Source organism: Falco rusticolus, chromosome 3 (genome assembly GCF_015220075.1).
Source record: "Falco rusticolus isolate bFalRus1 chromosome 3, bFalRus1.pri, whole genome shotgun sequence".
NCBI lineage: Eukaryota > Metazoa > Chordata > Aves > Falconiformes > Falconidae > Falco > Falco rusticolus.
Window position 1 is genome coordinate 41,643,446 of NC_051189.1, and position 19,006 is coordinate 41,662,451.

Consider the following 19,006-nt stretch of genomic DNA (forward strand, 5'->3'; position numbering starts at 1 on the left):
CTATTATTTTTCCTATCCCAGTTCTTCCACTCTGTAAAAATAATGCAAATTTATTGAAAATCCTCAGCCACTTTTAGCCACTAAAATTTCAAGAAAGGATCAGAATTATATAGGGCACCATCCTCAAATATAAAGATTCAGATTATACCTCTTCAAAAAAAGACACCCCAAGGTACATGAAGTATTTATGTTGGATCAGACCCGAGGAGCAGCTAGCATGATGTCGTGACTTAAAACAGCCAGCAATATATGAACGGTAAGTAAAGATCCTCTCAGCTACCTGCAGTTTCCATATTTGGTACTGAGAGAGAGAACGTGCCAGAACCAACATACTTTAAAAAGTGGTATTGATCTATCTTCTGTGAATTTATCTCATTTTGTATACTTATGCCTGTAGCCTCCACAGTCTTCTGTGGCAACGCATTCCACAAAACAGCTATGCTCAGCTCATGAAAAGGCACATCATAGTTTAAAATGTTACCTAAAATATGCACCCTGACTCAACCACAGCTCTTTACTATTTGCCCGACACACGATGTTCTCAGCACATCTGAAAGCAGGCAGAGAATCAAGACTGGGGAACAGAGTTGGCTGTAAGAATTGCTGCCTTTTCTTTCTTATAAATGGTGTTGAGGTGGGAAGAAGCTTCTTCCTATAGCTTCTCTAAAGGAACCTCTGCATCTCCATAGACATGAAACATCAGAAGTTCAGGTCTAGAAGAGAATCAGTCTGATCTCACGACACTGGGATCAATACCACGTCATACTGACTAATCTATACCGTGTTGCTGCATGCCCTTGCCTTCCTTTAGAAGAAATCCCAGGCATACAGGACATAAAAAGGCTATGGTATTACAGACATTTAGGTCTCTGATCTGGATAGTCAGGGGACTAGGATTACAGTGTCCCTGCTCTGTTCTTTAGGTATAGGCTTAAAATAAGCTTTGGTTCCTTGCCTGTCCTTGGTAAACAAATGACATTTTAGGCTCCTGCACATTGTGATGTTCAGTACGCATCTACTTCTTGAAAATTAATCATTCTTTTGAAGCTTTTTATTAGCTCATGTAACTCATTTCAACTCAAGAGAATCTAGCATCTCAAACTATAATTGGTTTTCTCTCATCATTTTTCCTTTAGCAATATCAAACACAATCAACTTCAGTTCCAAAACATTTTATGCTTATCAAACCAGAAATAACTACACAAGTGTTGCAATAAGTGATTAATGTAATTCATAATTTAATCTAACTTTACAAACACCCTCTTAACCAAACTATAGAACTTACTAAGTTTATTAGAAGTTGTCAGTCTAAAATTCTATGTGAACATCAAACACCTGTAGTATTATTGACAGTAAAATTCAAAAGCAAGATTCCATTACTTTAAGACTTTAAACACCAAATCTCTTTCCTTTCAATACACAGATAGAGCTTTACTTAAACTCAGATCAACTAAAAGATTCTCACTGATGTTGCTGTCTTTTGGCATAGGACCTCAAGATGAATTGAAATCAATGAACTCCATTCATTTGTCATTAAACAGACCTATGCATCTATCTTGGTTCACTGACTTTATATATTGGCAGAAAGAAAAAATACTACATCTGGTATTGTTAAACTTTTACACAGGTGTTCAGTGACAAGTATAATGCATGAAAACATTGCTTTAAAATTAGTAGAGGTTTTCAAGTTTATGGCTCTCCTCTAGACAACAGTCCTGCAGATCAAGGAATCTGGTAAAAAATACTGTTGACGGTATCTGCAATAATGTTGTAGTTAAAATTCCAGGGTAATGCTGTAAAAAATCTAAAAACACTTTCTGAGGTTATTTCTCACCTTAGCTGTTTTGTAAAAATAATTACTCCAACTGATTTACCACCTTGGCATTATTTGTGTACTTCATTTGCATAAAACCAATCAGCATTTACTTTACTGTTTGAGACCCACAAAAACAATACATTGCACTAAAAGCAAAAAACATAAATATTTAATGAGACTTACTAGAGTTAGAGCAAGCTAATCCACTGTAGCCTCAAGATAAAAACGCAAGTTATCCATAATTGTCCATTTTTAAGCAAGAAATTCCTTTGCACAACCTTGCCGGTTTCTTTGCTGCTCTTTTTCCTCTACCTTTTCCACTAGACTTCAACACTGTTTACATATTCTCAAGATCAAGATCCTGCATGTGGATTACCTCCAGGTAAATTCCACAAAACCAACTACATTAAAGAAGTAACACAGTATGTATGTTAAAGGGGAAGAATGACAGAAAGGAAGAGTTACTGCAAATATGACCTCCTGAAGGAAAGAATGTGGCTTTATGTAAGTCCAGAGAAGATTAAGAGTTATCTGAATAGTAACCATAATGCTCTCCATTGAGCTCTACAGGTTTTATAGTCTTCACCACTTACAATACACTTATGCAATAGCATAAGAATCCCAGCCAGATACTATCACCAAACTTTATGCTCTGTGACAACTGTGGTGGCTTCTGAGTTCTATGCTAAGGCCTTTGTGCACAACAAAGCCTAATTAAGAAGCAAAGAACAAAAGAGACACAGGACAAGTGTGAAAAACATTCTGGAGTCCACAATTATGATCTAGAACACCCATAGGGAGAGAACACATGGGGAGAACACAATCAGCTGTAAGTGAAAGGCAACAAAAAATTGGAGACCAGTTACAAGAGATCTAACTTTACACTGATCAACCTATCTCAGGAGGCAAAGAGAAGCCTTTATCTAAAAGAAATGAGAACTATTGCCCTGGAGATGCCAGAGAGTAGAAGAAACTCTCCATCAAGTCAAAACAACCTCTCAGTCTTCAAGAAGTAGTGACTTGGGGAAAAAAAAAAATCTTTAAGGGATGTCCTAGGTCTGGCTGGAAAGGCGGTAATTTTCTTCACAGCAGCCCACGTGCCTATGTTTTAGATTTGTGACTAAAACAGTGTTGATTACACACCAATCTTTTAGCTGTTGCCAAATGGCGCTTGCACAGAATCAAAGCTTTCTCTGTTTCTCACTTTGCCTCACAGCAGGTGGGCAAGAGGCTGTGAGGGGAGACAGCTGGGACATATGACCTGAATTGACCAAAGGGATATTCCAGGCCATGTAATGTCATGGTCAGCAATAAAAACTGGTGTGTGCGTGTTTTTTTTCCAAAGCAGCTGTTGCTTGGGGGCTGGCTAGGCATCAGTTGCTGGTGGGAGATGATGACTGCTTTGGCATCACTTGTTTTAGGTTTTGATATTTTCTTTCTCTCTCTCTTTCTGTCATTCTTCTTCCTCTTCCTTTCAATTATTAAACTATCTTTATCTCAACCCATGAGTTTTCTTGCTATTTCTTCCTATTCTCTCCCCCCTACCAATGTGGGGCAACGAATGAGCGAGCCACTCTGTGGTCTTTAGCTGCTTGCTGGGGTCAACCCACAAAGAAGGAAAAAAGCCTTTTGGACCTTTTGCCTTCAATTGTTCATTGTCTCTCCAAATTCTAAATCCTTCAGGAGTTTCAAAGCACCTGGTAATCAAAATTATCAGACATTGCCTACCACACAGATGGAAGAAGATTGATGATAAATGGAAGATAAAATGGAAGACCAAAGATGAGACCTTCCAGAAATCATGAAAACAGTAAATTGCATTTATTGATATTTTTCCTAGAATCAAATAATCCTATTCAAATCGGGATGAACTATTATCTTCCACATCAGACTCAACAAAAAGCCACTGAATGTCAAATACCTATCACTTAGAAAGTCAATTACATCTCACAAAAGTAAAGCTTAAATGTCATTCATACTAGCCATACCACTCACAGAGCAGTAACATCATGACTATTTATATGCTAAACCTGGTCCATATAATACAATCCTCCTTTTACTCCAGAAATAACCATTAGGAACACATAAGTATTCAAATGTTTTACATGCTTTGTGAGATATGCAAGTAAAAAAAAGCAATATGCCAGTGCTTTTTTTTTTTTTTTTTTTTTTTTAAGATACAAAATATGCCTCCTCTTTCCAGTGGCTGAATTTGAAGGAAACAAAAAAACTTCATATGAATAGCTTCATAAAAGCTATGACCACCACTTTGTAAGACATTAGAAATGGAAGCATGTAGATTCTATGGTAATTTCCAAAAAAGCTGCATCTAAGTACTTATCTACACAGTAGCATTTTTTTTTTCCAAAATTGCGCTAGGAGGGCAGTTTAAGAGAAAAATAATGCTGGATCATACCTTACTAAACATCTTCTTGGTATCTGAGAAAGTCATTGTTTATTACTGCATTGAGTGTGAAGAAGCAGCATTCAGTGATAAGAACATGAGACAAATAACACTGTCATTATCACTTTCCCATGACTTGGGCTAAAGCAATGATCACTATCTCTGACTAGACAGAAATCTTGCCTTCTTCCAGTCGCATGACTGACTTTCCTGCTTGCCGGTGATTGAAACCTGAATACCATTGTACAATGAGGGGTTTGTGATCTACACAACAACTGACCTGTGCAGGTGCAGGCCTGTGCTGTGCCAATCATAAGGAAGAAGACTGTAGGCAGCTCCCACTTGGCATTTGGCAATTACACCACCTGAATGGTCTTATCTTCAAACCATGAACCACCATAGAATCATAGAATTATTTAGGCTGGAAAAGACCCAGAAGATCATTGAGTCCAACCATTAACCTAGCACTGCCAAGTCCACTTCCCTAAGCACCACATCTAGACATCTTTTAAATATCTCCAGGGATGGTGACTCCACCACTTCCCTGGACAGCCTGTCTCAATTTTCTAGCCTTTCATTTTTACACTCAGATACTCTTATTTCTGGGTATATCAATTTTCAGTTGTGTTGTCATGTGAACATCTTTTTGCTTGACAGTAGAAACGCTCAATTAAATTCTTCACTTATAAGAAAAGCTAAACTAAATCATTTACTTCTAAGAGCTCTAAGATCTGTAATGGTGGTGAACCTTAGCACAGTAGGATCTGTGCAGTGTGCCATGCCATAATTGGAGAACTGCCCAATGTTGCACAACTTAAGGTTCCCAGCATCTGATGGGATGTAAGACTATCTATATTATCCCCCTTTTCTACCTCAAAAAGGTATTTAAGTCCACGCTTGATAGAATCTGAGTGCCCTTCCAATGGAGATCTGTAAAATACACTTGTACCAGTGCATTATCTCTACCACTGAAAATTTTGCAACATACAGTACAGCCAGTCTCTGCATGCATAAGAGGCCTACTGTCTCCCAGTGGTGTCAGCTTCTGTACATGCACTACACATCAGATGCTCATTGGTAATGTTGCTGATTTCCCAATAGCTTCCAAAAAAGAAGGGTCAGCAAAAGGGGACACGATGAGCAATCCACAGAGGTTTCTCCTGCACAACCACTCTACTTAAACCCCAACAAAACAGGCTTGCAGGCCAGGAAACTGAAGATGTAGTACAACTCACACACCATGTTTCCCAGGGCCTTCTGGCCTCTCTTCTGGCAAAGGATGTATTCTAGTCACATAATGGAGAAGAAGATTTTGTCCAGCTGGGAGAGTCAACAAGAGGAACAACCTGCTGCTAATATTAGAATAATTTATCGGGTCTAAAGTCTGTTTCCTGCAAGTTGCCAAAGACCTCTAGGAAACAGGCGAATCAGGAATGTCTGTTGAACCGGAGGAAATGTACTGAAAACACTGCAGATTCAACACCCTTTCATTAAAGCACTCAAGAGACTTATTAGAAAAACAGTATAGACAATGTAAGGGGTAGACTACCCAACACTGAGTTAGATATTGTCTCATCCTACAGGCAAAGACAATTATAAAATGTGACTATATCACTGGCCAATCTTTCAGGGGTGTTACAATGATGAAGTAATTAACGTTTGGAGAAAAGCTCTTGAGGAAAAAAGAAATTCTAAGATTAGAAGAAGAGTTATTAAAGCAAGCAGAAGACATCAGGTATCTCACAAAGCAATAAATAAAAAGCATATTACTACTTAAAGTGCATGTCTGCATTTAAAGATTCTGGTTTGTTACTGCATAGGAAGAATTACACATAATAAACATGAGGCAGACAGTCGCTGAACTTTCACTTAAGATTCTACATGAATTAAAACCACTATTACTGTGAAAACAGCTCTGAAGAAAATAAGAGATCGTTTTACAAGTCCTGATGCTGCAAACACTTAAATTCAGCTCACATACATAATTATTTGCATTGAAATCATGAAGTTTTTTCAGAATCATATAGACTGGCACATGTCAATTGCAGGAAATGGACTTCGATTACCACCAGCTTCCACTTCAACCACACCTGTGTGAACTTCCTGGGTACACTTATCTTTGGAGTAGTGCTTCATAGTTAACTATTACATAACACGTATTAACATATGGTAACATTTTTTATGTTGCAAGCATGCACAGAGACTGGATAACAACAGGAGGTGATTGAGCTTTATGACTAAACATCACAGAATCATAGAAACATTTAGCTTGGATTTAGGTAAGATCATGAAGTCCAGCTGTTAACCCAGCACTGCCAAGTCCAGCACTAAACCATGTCCCTAAACACCACATCTACACGTCTTTTAATTACCTCCAGGGATGGCGAGTCAACCACCTCCCTTGGCAGCCTGTTCCAGTGCTAGACAACCCTTTTGGTGAAGAAATCTTTTCCTAATATCTTATCTAAACCTCCCCTGGTGCAACTGGAGGCTGTTTCTTCTTCTGTCACTTGCTACTTGGGAGAAGAGAACAACACCCATCTCTCTGCAACCTTCTTTCAGGTAGTGGTAGAAAGCAGTAAGGTCTCCCCTGAGCCTCCTTTTTCTCCAAGCTAAACAACCCCAGCTCCCTCAGCCGCTCCTCATTAAGACTTGTGCTCTACATCAATATTGTGTAGAACAATACAGAATTTCTCTTTCTTCTTCCTTACTTGTAAAAAGCTCAAGAATGTATATGTTAAGTCCAAGTGTGCTACAAAAAAATCTTATTTTACTTTGTGTATATTTATGCATAGCAATATATTTAAACAATTATGTATTTACACTTAATCAAATGATTTTTTTAAAGCAGAGTCATGCTTTTCTGACTGTTCAATCAATATTCCTGCCAATTTCATGGAAAATACAGTTCTCTCCAGTGGACACAGTGAGATACTGAGGGAATAACACAACCTCAAAGTCTCAGTGGACTTTGGCCAAACACAGAACACAGCTTAAGCCCAAATGTCATGGAATTCCAAAAGGACTGCAGTTTCCCAAAAAACTACTTTAGCTCCCAATTAGATTTACAAAACACAATACTTGGCATTATGATGTATACAAAATGAGCTCTTTGATTTCATTTTCAGTCACAGACCTCAACTGCATTACCCTTTTACATTTCTCAGAAGTCAGGAAGATCCTTTCCACTATGATGTTATCTGCCAGTAATCTATTTCAGCCATCTGTGTAACTGAACACACTTCGAAAGATACCAGTGTGTTAACAGCCCTCCCATGCATCTTATGTTCTACATAAACAGTGAAATCAGAATGTATACTCTTCATCTTTGCACATATACTTCTTTTGGAATAGATTCTTCCAAAGTGTAACAGCATAATTGATTCTTCTATTTGGAATGTTTCATTCTAGTTAAACCTTCACTGACAATTCTGATGTGAGTACTAGGAGATCTTTTCTTCCCAAAGAAAATACACAAACAGTGAGTTTCATGTTCTTAATGCCTAAATAAATCAACCTAACACTGAAAAAGATTCTCTTGAAAACACATAAAGATACAAGTTTGTGTTCTGCAAAAACCTGCATTATAAGCAGGGTACACATTACAATCATCTGCTGTAAACAGTAGAATTTTATTCCCCAGAATCCACTTAGAAGTGTGAGGTTTTGTAATTTTTAAGAAAGGGCTCAATGCTTATTCAATTCAAGCAGCAAATATTGAACTCTAAAGGGAACAAGTCAAGTAGCTATATGTAACAATGCCCTGAAATACCGTGATGGCAGAAAGCCATGATTTGAAATTAGTTATACTCCATACAAGCAGTGTAAAAAGCATCAAACCAGTTAATAGATTTATGCAGTACATAATGAAAAAATCAGTCCCAGTATCATCAGTTACTGATCTGGAAAATATAGCAATGAAAAAAACCTACGTTTGCTGAAAGAAACTTAAGTTCTTTATGTTACCTTCAAAAGAAAATAAAATGCCCTTCCTGTGTAAAAGTTTGTCATATCCTGAAGTTTTCAGTAGTTCCACAGGACGTAACTGAACTATTATGTCAAAATATAAAACACATGCTGTCAGCAAATTGCAAAATGAGAATCAAAATAAAAGCTAGTCTTTCAGAAGCACAGCACTTTCAACACCAAGATGTGCATATTTAATTTCCTATCAGTGGTATTTACTATAATATGGGTATACCATAATCACTGTAAACATGGCTACTCATCCAATATACCAACATTTTGCTTCAGAATCTCAGAATCACTTATATAACACCCCACCTGAACCAGAGGTCCAGTTTGTGACCTTTCCTAGTTTAAAATTAATTTTGTATAAACTCTGCCAGTTTCAATAAAATGTGTGACAGTAAAATGTTCCAGGTTTTGCATGACACAAAACCAGAATGGATTCTTACAACTGAGTCCTTACTAGGTAAAACAAAACACTTGTTTGTACACAAATAATATCCTTCCCAAACGTGAAAACAACAGAAAACAAAATTTCCTTTATACTGCCTTTCTGGTTCCAGATACCTTTAGGGATTCAAGTGTCTCAAAGGAAAGACCTACATATCCAGTGGATACCTGTTCCTCACTATCTCTACAGAAGTTAACAGAAGAATCTATTCTATATGTGATACATAATGAGCCCAGTAACATCACACACTTACCTACTGTACCTTCCAGGTGCCACAGAATTTTAGAGGAGTCCTGTGGTTTATGCCAGCACAAGACACCCATTCAGCTTTCTTTTTACGTCACACTGATAAAGTTGGAAAGATCTGTAAGTTGCACAAGGAAATAAGGAGGTAACACAGCTACAGACTAATTATGTCCTTCACCGGAAACCATGGATTAGTTCTGGAAATACCACCTGATTCCACAACAACTGCAAGCCCACAGTCAAAAATCCTGTGGCTTAATTCAAACACAAAGAACTAACTGACCCACTGAGACACCTCAGTGACCCAGCCCATTATCTCTTCTTTCCTGTAAAAACAAATGCATTCACCAAACTTAAAGCCACTGAAAAAAAGAAAGTTTAAGTCACAATTATTTAAGCAAAACAAAAAACTTTTTTACCAGGACGCGGTCAAGCACTGGAACAGATTGCCCAGATCCATCTTTTGGAGATTTGACTCCCATTTGACTTTGGGAGTCAAAACCCAACTGAACAATGTTCAGAGGAACCTGCTCTAGCTGATTGTTTTCAGCAAGGGATTGGACTTGTTATCTCCAGGAGTCCCCTCCAACCTCAACTATCCTGTCATTCTATGAATACTGAAGGAAGGAAGCAACAGAAATAGAACAGAAACGGAGTAGAGCATCATGCATTTTTCTGATCTTAAGGTCCAACCCAACAGAAACAATTTGTGACAGAATTAGTAAATATAAGAATTCTGAGCTATCCTGAGACAGCATATTTCCCATGCTTTGATCCCACTTAAAGTTCTATATAGCAAAAACTGGGGGGGGGGGGGGAAATTGAAATCTATTATTACCTTTTAAGCATCCTACATTGAAGCTTTTAAAAATGGCAGAAAAGAGACTATCAACTAACTTTCTTCAACAATGTCCCTCCTTTCACAACCAGTAATTCTACGAAAGGGAGGAAGCAGTGAGCATAGAGCCTTCTAGAGTATAATTTAACGTACAATACAGTCTACTGGAAAATTACAATCAAATCCTCTGGAGAGGTTACAAACTCAGGTTGTGTAAGGTACTTGTAGCTAGTAAGTCTCAAATAAAACCTACTGAGGTGAGCACTGCGATACAGCTAAGGAAAAGAGGAACCAGATGAAAGCAAATGAAGCTGAATCTCTTCCTTGTATATAAATGCATTCTCCAAGTAGAACCTGAAAGTAATTTATGTAGGAAATTGAATTAATTAATTTAAGCACCTGAAGCATTTGATATTTCACAGGATTTTGTTGCAGCTGGTAGTTTATTCACACACATACATACATAGTCTTCATAACATTCACTCCTGAAACTTGCAAAGTTAAACTCTGTGAGCCTTCATACTGCTGCTGGATACTTTAGCTTCAAACGTAGGGAGCAGTTTCAAACTAGTCTATGCTTGATCAGATATTATACTTTTTAGATTAATCTATATTTTAAAAAGTATCAGAAAATACACATAATTTTTTGCAGTTACCCAGCAGTTCCATTGCATCATCTTCATTGTCAATATCTTCTTCGGTTACAGATGGAGCTGTGCTTTGAGCCGAATCAAAGGAGTCCTGAGAAAGCATGGCAGCCAGCAGTTTCTTATGTTGCTGCTGTTGTTGTTTTAATCCTTTGGTCTTTGGCTCCATTTTTAAGCTGTGAGGGAGGAAAGCACAACTTTTTCTTACTGGTGCTCTCCACAAAGTATGTCACACATTTGTCAAACTACTATAACGTACTCCAGATCTGAAGGTTAACTCCATCAGATCACACATGAAACAGCTGGATATTACTCACTCCCTGATCATTGCATGTTATAAGTCAGTTTGTGTTTTCAATCCCTATCTAAAGTTTTGATTCAATGACGATGGAGAATTTCCCACTGACTTTACGGGCGTTAATCAAGTCTAAATAAACCACATATACAGAACAACAGGATGTCAATTACTAACCAGTATTGCTAAGGCATTGATCACACAGCAACAACGCTGACAACAAAGAACTGCTCCCTTGAGTGGTTGTCATGACCCCACAGGATTAAGGACAATACAGTTATAATAGTTCTCATGGTCTGTTGACTTGTGTCCCTAACCTAAGTAACTGCTAAGACAACTGGAACCGCACAGTAGTTAACAGAAGGGTCTAAGGCAGGACTTGCTACAGTTAGTAATTTCTGATTCCTTACAACATCAAGATAAAAACAACAGGACAGAAGTTTGGTGCCCCACATGAGCGTATCAGCAACACCTCAGACTGTCTTACAGTCTTGCAGGAAGGCAGATCTCTTGCAAGAAGGCAGATATGTCACAAATGTATGAAATTTAGTATAATGTATGATAGTTAATTTCCCACTGCAAAGATAAACACTAATAAGACAAAGTGGACCTTGGAGATGAAGAATGGACTTTGAGTTTAGGATATCAGGTTATGGATGGGGCCTCTTCAAGGTCTAGTTAATATGGGGTGCTAAGAAACGAGTATCATTTCAAAAATCACTCACTGTGTACATACATTATCCCTTGAGGGAGTTTCCCAAGAACCTTGCCGCTTCTCAGAATTTCTCCAATAAATTTTTCATGTAGAAAACTACTAATTGTTTTGGAAACTACTAACGTATTGGAAATTAGCTTAATCCCATTTTCATGGTGCTCAAATTTCTGAAAGATGAGCTCGGTACCAAGCAGGATTGCCATCAGCACTTTTATATGGTCTCTTATCACATATTAATACCTTGCCTTCCTCTCTTACAGCAGCAACAAAGAGCAGTGCAAAACTAGTGACAAATGCAGTCTTTCCTCTGTACCAATCCAGAACATTAAGGGGAAAAAGGTGACCCTTCATCAGTTTGATAAGATGTCATTAACACAGCTACCTCACACTGACTATACTATCTTTCCCAAGCAAAGTAGTAGTGAAATCCATCCTTTCAGTTTCTCAAAATTAATTCCTCTTCTTTTTTTAAGTAATTATCTTTCAGATATACAACATCTGCTTCCATCACTCATCACCACAGGAATGTGTTTTTAAGGTGGAAGTAGTGGTTATCCCCCACTCTCCACTACTGAATGGAGCAAAAAGTGAGGTTTGTAGTTGCAAAGACAGAAAAAGCAGATAACTCATGGATTCCCAAATATCTCACACTACATATACTCACTGTTATCTGATTTATGCTGGAAAGAACAATATTGAAAATGGTCATGTTATCCATAGACCAGTGGTCCATAGGAATATGTCGTTTTCTGTAGCCTATTCAGTCCTTTATAGAATGTTATGAATATGTAAGAACTCAGGGCTTCCCCTTCCACTGAACAGAAAAAAACTTGTCCAGTAGGGACTATGACAACAACACAGAGAGTGGGAGAAGCATGACACTGATGGCAATTACTCTACCAATGATCTGCCAATGCCTAATCCTCTGGATACTTATACACTGTATCATTTAAGTAGCATTTCCTTATGTTTACCGATTGGTAAAAGAAAACATATTACACGGAAATAATGGGACCATTACAGTTTTCACTGTCCTGTTCTTATGCTGTAACTAAAGATTAGGATTAGTTTTGAGAGTTTGCTGGTTTATCACATATATCTCGATAATTAGTGATCAATGAACTCTATTTTTATTACAGTGTTGCTAAATCAAATTCTACAAGGTATAACTGGAAACAATATGAATTTCAAATTCCTCCCTCTTTCATTTGCCAGTTAAAAATGTAACTGAATTATTTTAGGCTACACTAACTATGAAGTAGATGAATGAAATGCAGATGAGGCAGCCAAAAACTCTTTACAACTGATAACGACTTCACTCTTTCAAGAATTCCATTTAATCTCATAAACCCCATACTATTCCCACTATTTTTTTTATGTACTAAGTATATGATATATTAAAACTAAGTTACTATTACCTACTACTTGTCTCATGCAAGTCATGGTGTATAGTCAATTGCAAATTCTGCTAACAGTACTTTAATTCACAGTACCACTGAATCAGACCTTGAAGAAACTGCCTGTTACCAGCAAACTATTATTAAACATTCAGATTAACCTTATCGATACAGGTCTTTTAAACTTCCATATGTAGGTAGCAACAATTCTGAATCACTATCTTGAAGCTCTGCAATTTTATGATTACTCTGCAAGACTGCAAACTTGTTTTTTATAAATGCCTTACAAAAGCAGATGAAAAGCTAATGAAGCAAAGAATTATCCCAGACATAAATCAGTCATCCAAATGTAAATCCATATGCTGCAGGTAATTTAGTTGTTATTCATTTCCACTGAAAATCAGTATTCTCACTTAACGATACATATTTTCAAACAGGTCTTCAGCACTTACTGCACCTAAAAACTAGAAACACCAGTGTTCCATGAGTTTTTCCTAGCATTAACTACCCCATATTCTTCTTATTTCATACGTCAAGCACATGATTTTGTCATGATACTCAACAAGACTTCTCAAATAATATTCTCAAAGCCATTAATCACATTCTTTAATTATAGCATTAGCTGTGAATTTTCTTACAGCTTGTACCACCCTCTACAAAGAGAAGAATATGCTGCTTTGAATCATCTTTGTTACTCAGAACTAAACCTCTTTTCTCCCTTCTAGAGATTAGACAGAGATGCTTATTTCTGCTCCTTCCTATTGAAAGAGGGGATAAAATATCCTCAATTTGCTCTGAAATGTGCAAAAGGTCTTTATTCAGTGTCTTTATTGGACTGCTGAATAAGGAAAAAGAAACCCAAGCCCTCACAATATCAAGCTGCGGTGCCAGTTGTTGACTCCATTACTTTCCCAGGAACTGTACTGGAGAAACCCAGTGTCCAAATTCTGTTGGTTCCAGTCCAACACCTGGCTGAGGCATCATTACTACATGCCACTGTTTCTTTGAAACTGTAGTACTTGCAGCTTCCCCCACAATAATCTAATTAGAAGAAGAAAGAAGTACTCATGGATAACAAACATTCAACATGTGAGGAAAGTCAATGAATGCAGCCTCTAAGAGTACAGCAACTGACAGACCAGTTTCCTTGTGACAGACAGGGAGGTGAATTCCGATGTAGAAGGCACATGGAGGACATGGTGAAGGACTATATCAGACCTTTTCAAAGGGAAAGCAGAGAGTTTCTGCCTTCTTAAAAGTGGAAGAAAAAGGTGTCTGCTGCATTCAGAGTACTTAAAAAACAACATGAATCCCTTTTAAAGAAAGGATGTGAATACTTCACTTTCTGTGATAAATAGGAATCTTTAAATCACAGAAAATGGACTCCTTGTAAAAATGACAATCTCTTCCATGTAGCTGAAGCACATTAACAAATAAACATACGCTCTCACCATCAATCGCGCACAACAAATTGTCAGAAGTTATCTACTGCAGAGAATACAATTTTCTCTTTGAGAAAGAATTGTTATTAACACCAAGATGCTAAGTATTAAGAACTGAAGATTAATTTAGGAAGTCCTGTTAAAAAGAACATGGATACTGTTTCCCTTGTCTATATTTCCTTTAAATTGGAAAATCAGATTTACCACTAAAATGTCAAGAAGATTAGCAAACAGCTACTACCGATGGCTGAAGGACAGAACTGTTTGAAGTATCTGAATGAAACTATGTATCACAAAATTATTACACAATGGACCCAATCATGTCAATATACACTTAGCTTTATACATAGGAATAAAACTATGGAATTGTAAATGAGTATACAGTTAATCATATACAAAAGCATGACAAGAAACCAGTCACATATTAATGTCTTCCATTTATTCTGCATGTTGCCACACTACTATGGCATAGGAATTTAAAACCACTGCACTCTGCTCTCAAACAGGGTGTTACAAAGACAGTTCTGCTTCACAAATTCTAAAACTTCTAGGCCAAGCCCAAATCCCACCTTCCTCCAGGACTGCTGCTATCCTCGCTGTCCCACTGCTCATTTTTATTTCTTGGTATTGGTGGCTGCAGCATCTCAGCAGCCAGCGGGTCTGCATCATTCTCCTCACGGCCAATCCATTCTCCAATCACACGAGGTCTGAGAAGGGGGGTGTTAAAACCTGGTGTGTCCTGAAGAGACAGAAAAAAACCCCAGAAACACTGCAGTACTTGTTCTCAACCACACATGTAAATCGGAAAATAAAAGAAGAAATAGAAAATAAAACTATTCATTAAAAAATACAAAAACAGTACAGTACGTTATCATTTCAGAGGACTACAAAATACCCAGAATCAATCATGAACTAATGAAAAGATAGCCATTAATAAAATTCCAAGAGAGATTTGCCCACCCCGATGCCTCAAATCTCTCCTGCTTCTTACTTTTCAATAGCAACTGTAGAAATCTGGGGATCCTTGAAAAATTATGATTATTACTTTTTATATATATAAATGCACAACTCTTAAAACTCACTTTCAGTTCTGCTAAGCAATACATGAGGCCACTTGTCTAATGAAATCCCAACCAAAAGACTGCTGTAGATTAATAGCATTGCTCTTATTTGCATTATGAATGAATGCAAAACTAATAAATAGATCTGCATTTGGCATTTTAAAAATAACCCTGCTGAGATTTACGTAATATATCTTTCAATTCTGAAAATGGTATTAAAATTTTAATAAAATGCATTTCTGAAACTACTACTCATATTTTTAACCGCTTACTGGAAGAAGATAGCTGGAGAGGATTACAAGAAGCAAGCATAATGTAACTGGAATATTCAAAACAATAGCAATAATTTGCATCATTATATTAGGAATTTAGATTAAGGAAATAAATTATCCTTAAAAAATGTATGAAAAGGCTGTTCTGAAGTGGTGAGTATCTCTGTTCTCAGTGTTACTATAATGGTTTTAGATAAAGGGTCATGTACAACAGGACAGTTGAACTAAAAATCATGCATGTATGCAAAAAAAAAGATATGAAATTAAGAAATAGGAATATATATATTTGCTTTAATTAAACTATTTTCTAGGCTAGCAAAGACATTTCAAATAGAATGGTGTTCCTAAATAGGGGAGATGTATTCTATTCTATTCTTATCCCTTAATGAGCGAAAAATTTAGGAAAACAAATCCTTCCCTGTTACCTAGCTCAGTGTCTCAATAAATACTCCTGCCACAAACAAAAAACATCTGCAAAAAGTACAGCACAGTTATTACTTAGCCTAAAAGCCATATTTTCTCATGTTCCTAAAAACAAAAGTCTCATCTTAATTGACACAGACATAGTAAAAGCACAGTTTGAAGTACAGGCCTCTACTGAAATGAAACAAAAAAAGACTGAAGACTGCTTTCATGTGAATGCAGCTACCCGGCTCTGGTTAGACACTGTAATTTTGCTCAGCAGAACTCCAAGAGCTTCCATTTTGACAGAACCAAATGTGACCTAGACCCTGGATTAGACTCATGCAGCCCAGTTCTTCTGTTCTGGTTTCTGCGATGTGCCTGTCAGTGCATGACCACATTCCACTCTCTGTAATTCTTTGCAGAGTTCTCCAGTATTTGACTAATTCACTTTTTACACAATTTCCATTTTCTGCAAAGGTTTATGTGACACAGTAGAACCACTGAAAATGGAATGCAGCCAATACAGAAGAGAAATCCGAGGAAAACACCACAGCTTCAGAGGTTTTAGAATACCTAACTGCTGGTGTCTTTCTTTTATGTACTTACAAATACGCTTTTTGTGGATCTGTCTGGTGCTGTGTCATAGGTAATGCAGACTAGAAGACAGTGGCCTCTGGTCACTTGACAGGTGTTCCTGTCACAAGTGTGACTAGCATCACTAAGCTATGAGCTTGGAAAAAAGATTATTCCACTGCCCACAATCCCTTCATTACACAAGGTGCTTACATTAGTTTCAGTAAGAATCATTTGGCCTCTTTTGAAGTTTATTCCTGCTACTCTAGCCATTTTCTCCCTTCTCTTTCTCCCTAGGATAATTTTAGTAATTAATAAAAACGGTTCCTGGAGCTAGCTAAACTTGCAACAACTTGCAGTGTCAATCTTGCTGAAAGCTTTCAGTCCCTTAAGTGAAAATGAAAAGCACCTAAAATTTTGCCCTTTTTCAGTATCATAAGTTTTTCCTGACACTGTACACTGCACCATCAGCATATGAATAAGTAAACCATGAATGCTGTGTCCATCCTTGTTACGCTGATTTCTTTTCTAGACATTTTAGGGATTAAAGTAGCACTTTCATACTCCATAGAAATGTAATTTATATTACATAGTCATGCTTTGCCTCCTTTTATCACCTTGCTCTCCTTTTTGAATCTTGTTAGACTAGTATACCACAGCATCAGTGACCTAATTTATTTTCCTCCTTTCAACTATATAAGCAGCCACAGTGAAAACAAATGAAGAATCAAAGACAGCTCCATTCAGAACACCAGGACATTTATTTGGCACCTTATTTCAAAAGCTTCAATAAACTCAGATTAAGTATTCTGTTCTCAAACAAGTTTTTATAGTATTGGGTTTTTTATATATATAAACCTTAGAATCTTAACTGGTTTCAATTTATATTCCCCCATAAGTAACAGAAAAGATTCACAGTAGCATCAGTGTGCACAGAATTATTTTCAGGACAGGTAGTTATTTAAATCTGCACTAAATGAACCAAGAGGACTATCTTATGGTGCAGTCCAGGTGTCATCCACTTATCATCCAGATCAGTAGCTACCAACTTGACACACTCAAGCTTCCTTTATGCAGCGACTAGGAGAAGGGAAAGACTGGAGGACTGCTGAACCTTATCTTCACCTTGGGCTGAGACCAGGGAGCACAACATTTGTGCATCCATTTTATTTAAATAAAAAAAAAATAGTTTAAAAAGCTTAATATTCCTAATTTCAGATATTTATTTTGAGGGAACCTCCACAGTGAGAAATACTTTTGATTGAGAAGAAATTTGTTTATTTTTATGACTAAAGAGTAGTTGTTTTCTCTATTTTATTAATTATAACCTGTGTTCATTGCAGTAACGCTACATATAAGAAGAAAGTATCCCTAGACATGGCATAGAAAATTGTTTTAATACTACCATTAACGGTCAAGCTCACCTTCATTCAAGTCTGAGTCTGGATCTCTAACACTTAGGTGTCTCTCATTATTACTGTTTAAAGTGACTGAAAGACATTGTTGGGGATTCTGAACAAATCTCACAATGTATTTGACAGGTCTCACATTACGAGAAAATATTTCTAGTCTCTGTATATGCAGGTTAAAAAAAACAACAACCAAAAAAACCCCAAAACATTCACTAAATGTTCTTCAGAAAATCAAAAAGCCAGAAGATTACTACACCTTCCCCTACCTCCTCTTAAATTTCTTTAAAATTACAGTATTTTAGTCAGTCTCCAACTGTAGCCAGAGGTAAAGGGTGTGACTCCTTTTTCTGCACAATCTTTTTCAGAAATATTGCTTAAATGGGTACAAGCACATAAACCCATTTTAAAAACATTTCTGTACTGTAGCTTCCTGGGTAAATTTTGCCTTCAATGCATTTTACAATGCAGACATTCTACAGGGCAACATATAGTTACAGTTTATTTTGCAACATACAGACAAGTAGCATATTCTAGACTTTGCAACATTCCAGCAGCAGCATATTCTAGAGAAAGCACATCATCAGTAGCCCCATGGTCAGAGCATTCAGCTGGAACACTGGAGTTTCAGTAGTATGGCTATTCTATGTGTATTTGAACAACTTCCCAGGGAAGTATCCAAGCAGTTAGGAAAACACCCTGAAATTCATAATTAATTCAGGGTTTTTCTCTAGGATTTTTTAATCAGCCTAAGAATATATTGATTTTGCAGAAAGGCTAACATCCTAGCTCAGTTTCTCTGTTTACATGAAGTTTTTTGCAGTACTGAGGATTTTTAGGAAACTACACATTTTCATGCATAGTTTCTGTTCAGTGGTAAGCAGGGTGAGTGAATTCAGAAATTTGTATTGCATTACCTCTGCACTTCAGCCTTAAGATCTGTGAGTCACCACACATCCCTTCTCATTTTCTTTCCTTACACGCTGTACTGGCAGCAACAGTTGCTGCTCTTACATAGCTTCCATGGTCTAGAGACGTGGGCTGAATCATCAAGAGCGAACACCAA

At 37.1% G+C, this 19,006-nt stretch overlaps 1 protein-coding gene across 1 annotated transcript in view; it reads right to left on the reverse strand.

Annotated features, from left to right (window-relative positions):
* Positions 1 to 19,006, reverse strand: part of C3H8orf34 (chromosome 3 C8orf34 homolog) — a 166,933-nt gene that overhangs the window by 92,467 nt on the left and 55,460 nt on the right. Inside the window, exons 6-7 of the mRNA XM_037382037.1 lie at positions 14,790 to 14,959; positions 10,381 to 10,547 (exon numbers count right to left, since the gene is read on the reverse strand). Of these exons, the coding sequence (XP_037237934.1) occupies positions 10,381 to 10,547; positions 14,790 to 14,959 (337 nt within the window). The remainder of the gene's footprint in view (positions 1 to 10,380; positions 10,548 to 14,789; positions 14,960 to 19,006) is intronic.